At 32.2% G+C, this 6,214-nt stretch overlaps 1 protein-coding gene across 1 annotated transcript; it reads right to left on the reverse strand.

Annotated features, from left to right (window-relative positions):
- Window positions 1-1,421: 1,421 nt before the first annotated feature.
- Window positions 1,422-2,167, reverse strand: LOC105771875 (glutaredoxin-C1). Its single transcript, XM_012593260.2, has one exon. It carries the CDS (start codon window positions 2,115-2,117, stop codon window positions 1,737-1,739), a length of 381 nt encoding a protein of 126 aa, XP_012448714.1. The 5' UTR covers window positions 2,118-2,167; the 3' UTR covers window positions 1,422-1,736.
- Between the last annotated feature and the right edge of the window lie 4,047 nt (window positions 2,168-6,214).

The following is a 6,214-nucleotide window of genomic DNA, read 5'->3' on the forward strand; positions in this document are numbered from 1 at the left end:
ATTTTAATCTATTTTATGGATAGATGGAATCTAAAGTTATTCCTCCCCATCTTGGCCCATTTGTTAGGTTTGAAGGCAAGTTTAGGGTAATGTCAAAAAAATGTAAATAATAGATTGATGAGCTACATATCTATATTAAATTTTGATACATTTATCTTATGACATAATATATATTTATAAAAATATATATATTAAAATTAAATAACAAATGATTAAGTTAAAAGTTTAAAACTTTAAAAATTATGTGTCACAAATTCAAATTATATCATAGAATTATTTTATTAGAAAATATGAAAAGATAAAAGACTATAGTCTTAATATTTATTATATTGTAAAATAAAAAAATTATTTTTATCAAATTAAATTGGTATCCGGTTAACCTATTGGTATTTATATATAGATATATCAATAACACCCATATTTAGCGTTTCCTCAAGATCAATTTCCAGCTTTTAAGATTGGATTGTCAAAGATGCCTTGCTATATATCTTTCATTCCTTTTATTTATTATAAGATGTCAATACAAGTTCACTGTCTCTGACCCTGTCTTTTTGAAGCTCCAAAGACGTAAAGTGATGAGTCACTTATCAAACCCAATATCAAAGTGACTGTTCCTTAGCTTATCCTACATCACGCATACATATTCATTGGGAATAATATTAATAGGGGAGGGGAATGTGTACGTGGGAAGCAATCACTCATCCACTCAAAACTCACATTCCTTTGTGCTATAATCCACAGTTTTCAAGTATGGCTTGCCAAGATTATCATTGGAACTCAACTTACTATTTGAAGATCCAATATGTTAGCAGTGTATTAACTATATATGGGTTTAGGTTTAGCATCAATGATTATGGATTGGGATGGATGCTCTTAGCATCAATGAGACAAAATGAATTTAACTACTAGTCTTAGTTTATGGCAAAAGAATCAACGAGTCTTATCAAGCCAAAGATGGCCTCCATCGGAAGGTGGCTGTGTCATCCACCTCCTCATAAATTCCTGATGCTTCTCACCATTTGGTCAACTCCCAACACCATATAGGCGCTCGAACCCCGCCTAATCTCACCGCAAACAAAAGTTTGTGCGGTCATTGAACCTCTATGACTGGTGAGCCATGCTCCCATGGATGATGGAGAAGTGGGATTGCATGGGCCCCCACCAAATGAAGGGTTCCTGCCTTCCCAACAATAGTCTTGGTAGTGCTTAGCACTTTAGGTTGGGTTTTGGACCTGTGTCTTGTCTTTTACTGTTTTCAAGGGTGTGAGTACCCTATGGCTATGACCATATACTAATAGCTAGATTTTTCATGGATGAGTTCAAAAGGAACACATTTACTAGTCAGATAGTCAGCCATCAATCATTTTAAACTCTTTAACATTCAATACAGTATAGAGGAGCAACAGAAACAAAAACTAAAGTGAGAAAACTCTGGAAACCACTATATATATAGTTTCTTTTGATTCGTACAGAGGAGGGAGCCATTATGTTCCACTCTAGAGAACAAGATTAGTGAAAAACACAAAGCAGACCAATAAAGACCCACTTGTAGAACATCAACAAGAACATAAAGACAAAAGGAAAATGAAACCTAGGAACTAAGACATATCAGTCATTGACTCGTTGCTGCTGTATCCAAAATGGAGGAGACTCCACAACCACTACTCCTCTTCCTCTGTCATAGTTTGCTATACCAGTCATTTTTTTAAAACTGTAATGATGGAAGGTAAAGATAATCAGAGCCAGAGAGCTCCAGCTTGTTTGAGAAGAGGAACAAGAGTGCCATTGATATGAGAAGCCATGACTCTATCCATTGCACCCACAAGCTTCCCACCAATGAAAACAACAGGAACAGGAGGAGAGGTACCAAGTAGCCTTATCAAAGCCTTCTCCATGTCTTTCCCCCTTGGATCTTCATCAAGTTCATACACAGTAGGGTTAACCCCCATGCCACAGAAAAGCCTCTTAATGGCATGGCACATGCAGCAACTGCTAATGCTAAAGATAACCACCGCATTCTCCGAAGCTAACCTCTCTATCCTCTCCAATGGATCTCCAACACTAGTCCTGGGGGTTGGCATGTAAGATCCCCATGAACCTGTCGTCTGGCAATGCATTTTCAAATATAGCGAGAAATAATAGAGTTGAATGGAAGTTTTAGATTTGGGATTTTGGCTGGAAGTGAGGAATACATGATGATTTTGGTATTTATAGAGAGGAAATGAGAAAGTGGAGATTAAGGGAATAAGAGAATCCAAAACATGGCCAACTTTTTTAGGATTTAATATTTAACAATTCAGAATCATCAAATCCGTGTAATGGATGATTAATTTACACTTAATTCCCAAATCATAACATTACTATTTCATGTAAATATACCTTCTCCTATTAATTAAAATATATTTTTTAGTTTTAATTTTCTTTTGTTTGTTTGATTTTCAAGTAAATTAATCTATTTGGAAGATTATAATAAATTTTAATTTAATTAAAATAAAATAATCAACATTTAAACGAAAACCTTTAAGTTAAAACATTTTACTTTGGATTAAATTATGAGGTGGAGGTGATGAGGTCGAATGTGAATATTCCCAAGGGGTGTGATTGTAGTTTATCTTAGATTTGGACGGTTTCTTTCGTTTTCCTTGTTCTTTCTACAGGAAATCTTGAAAATCAACGAAGAATATGAATATATAATATATGGTCGACATGTGTATAAATTAGCTTAAGTTAGGTTGCAATCATTTGTTACATGTGGGTCTCCTAGACAATATTATCTGTTTAGCATCTTAGATAGCTTCAACTATGGAAGAATTTCATCTTTACATGCTCCAAATTATATCTATATCTTCATGGTTATTAGCTCTTTTAATTTCTCCCTACACAAGTTTTAATATTATTTTAGAAATAAATCTAAACATAAAATCTTAAACATTTTAATTAAGATAGACGAGTAATTCGACACAAGACTTGACCTTTTTAAATTATGTAAATGTACCAATAGAATTTTTTTTCGTATAAAATATATAATATGAAATTTGATTTAGTTAATACCATCCTTTAGATGAAATTGTTTTGTGTTTTTTTTTTCACATGGAATGTTGCTTCCATGGGTCACAGCAGGCACGTCTTAGTGTATACATGCAGTCTTGTCCAATATTTATGCAACAATGCCTGCCTTGTTTTAGTTACTGCTCATGATCATCAAGTTCAACTAAGAATGGGGAAATGGTTAAAATAGTAAAAAGGTTAAAACAAAAGGCACGTCTTTTTTTTTTTTTAAGGTTAAAGTTAAAGAGGGGGTGTCCGTACATGATTTGAGAAACCAAAAAAAGAAAAAAGGGGTTACTGGTTTGGGTAAAATGCAGGGGGGTGGGGCATTGGCTCTTGGTTTTTGCAAGGATGAGAACGGGAGAGGGGAACAAGTCGTGGGGTATATATTTTAACGTCATGGAATGAAAGATGAATACGATCTTATTCGATTGTGCTTGTCGGCTTCATTTCCTATGCACTTTAAAATATATATATATTATGGGGGTTTGTTTCAAGTTATTGAGGGATTGAGATCAAGAGAAGCATCATTTATAGTGCATTGATAATGTATATTAATTTATAAGCTAACAATAATGTGACGCCACATTAATATAATGATTAAAAACTTTTAATGAAAAAAAAAAAAAAAGTGAATACTTGAAGCACATTTTAATCTAGCCTGCTCCATTGGTAGAAGGGTGTCAAAAGGAAAGTAAAATAAAGTGGAAGTGGTGAATGGGGATTCAGAAACTACTAATGCGTAGGTATAGCAGAGATGATTTGATTATTCAACTTTTAGGGTTGTGGGACGTCAAAAAAGAGAGAAGAGAAGAGTTGAAGTTTGAGGAATGAAAGTGGGTTGAAGTTGGGGGCACACACACATTGGGTAGTAATTAATGCTATACTGCTTTGCATTTGCATGTCCTATAATACTTGAGAGGCTTAAAAACGTTGAAAACTCTTTCAAGTGTTTATGTGACTTGGCTCTCTCATTCATCGGCCGGGGTTAAATCAACAAGTCTATTATTTTCGATCGGGATGAGAGCTTTATCACTAACTCAAGTCATAGCATAGATCCCACAAGATCGATATGGTAAAGATTTAGAGCTTGATCCTTGCCCTAAGCTTGCGACCATAGCTTCAGTTTGTTCAGATGCTCCCACACTGAACTTATATGATAGTTCTCTACAGAATAGAAAGACAAAATCACAATTGGAGATAATATCAGAGTTGTTAACATATTCACGAGCCTTTAGGGCTGTTGATGAACAAAATGTCATAATATTGAGTAGCTGATAATGCCTCTGGTTGCGCTGCTACTTAAAAGGGAGTGTTCATTTAAACCCAGCACGAGATGAAAATGGTGAAAAGTAAGCAGAGGTTGGAGAAGACGATCATGTTGATGAGATAATTATAGTCGTCGGATATGTTGGCAGAAGTTGATCAAATGGTGGGGGTTTTGAGATTATTTAAATAATATTCAAGAATTGGAACAAAGAGCTGGCGAGGTGCTGCAGCATAGCAGAAGCTTTGCTGGGTGTGGCGTGATAGAATCGCCAGCTTTTTTCATGATTTGTTTGTGTTCAATTCAACGTTTATCCCTCTACTTTAAATTTCTTTTTTATTGGCTTTACCTTTTATGGTGAAACAAAGCTAAAAGACGAGAGTTTAAGAATGGATTTGACGTAATCGTAATTTAGGATTGGTTTCCAATGGTCAGTCAAAGTTTTTAATATTAAAAATAGGAATGGTAAGAACATTAACAAAATTGAAGTGAGGGAGTGATAATGGTGTCGGACAAGGTAAAAGCATGCAGTGGTCAAAAGCCGGTGAAACCCCCGACCCAATGCTTATGAAGTGGATATAGCCTTGGCCGGCCGATATATTATTTGTTTAATCTTTGAATTAGAAATTGCAGGGTGCCATGGCATGACATTTATGCTATACTGAAACAAGAGTCTCTTTTTAGTTCATTCCCAATGTTTTTGTGGTTTCTTGGAAAGGGAAGTGTCGAGGAATTAGTTACTTTTGCTGGTAATTAACGGCAGACAAACTGTTGGTGGAGGAAAACATTACCTCGATATTATTTCCACTAATTACAATAATCGCCTTCTGCTTCTCCACTTAAAATTTTTATAACTTCAGTCCATTTTGTTCTATTTTTTATCTAAATTTATTTTTTAAATTTAATATTTTTATCTAAAGTTTGACTCTTGAACAAGTCTAACTAGGGTTTGATGAAAAGTACACTAATGCCCTAAGGTTTATTTATTAATTGAATTTAAATTAAAAATAATTTTATCCTTTATTAGTTACTTATTATTTTATTTATTCTTTTTATTTCATTATTTTTATTCAATAATTTTAATTAAAATCAAAATATAATTAATTATAAAATCATTTTAATTATATTAAATTAAATTATAAATCACATTATATATCTTAAACATAATCTAATTTTCGACTTTTTCTTAATAAATCTTAAAGACATACATATTAAATATTTTTACTCAAATATATATTACCTTTAATATGAATTCTTTTTCTTTAATTTCATATTTTAATAAATTTTTCCTATTAAAATGGTAATAAATTAATTTTCAATGAAGTTAATTTAATAATTCATCTCAAAATTAATAAATAATTAAAATTTTAAGACTTTTCAAAAATAATATAAGTTTAAAATGAATAAATAATACATAATAAATTATAACAAGGTTATAATAGTCTTTTTCACTTAAAATTTTATGTTAAAAATAGATCTCAAGGCACTTTTTTGTGATTTTCTTAAGTGGGCATTTTCCTAGCTATAGGGGCAAATATTTTTTACACTAAACTTCAAGAAGGTACTATCTTTTTATCCTAAAATTTAATATGATAGTTTATACAAAAAGATTATAATCTTTTTATCCTCTTTCTCCTAAACTAAAGTAGGTATAAAAATAATCGATTGAGTCTTAACTCGATTGGTATTAATATTGTTGTCGATGCAAAAGATGTGGGTTTGAGTGCGCTCAGACGTGCCTTATCCTCTTATTGTTGTCAATGCATCGCATGGCTCATAAACTAAGTTTATTACATAGAATAATATTATCATTTAAATTATTAAAATTATAATTTATTATTTTAATATAAAATTATAAGTTTATATTCAATATAATTTAATACTAAAACTGTTCATGAG

This window comes from Gossypium raimondii, chromosome 7 (genome assembly GCF_025698545.1).
Source record: "Gossypium raimondii isolate GPD5lz chromosome 7, ASM2569854v1, whole genome shotgun sequence".
Classification (NCBI taxonomy): domain Eukaryota; kingdom Viridiplantae; phylum Streptophyta; class Magnoliopsida; order Malvales; family Malvaceae; genus Gossypium; species Gossypium raimondii.

Bases quoted from the DNA above. Each gene is read 5' to 3' on its own strand.
- LOC105771875 (XM_012593260.2), bottom strand. From the start codon at position 2,117: ATGCATTGCCAGACGACAGGTTCATGGGGATCTTACATGCCAACCCCC.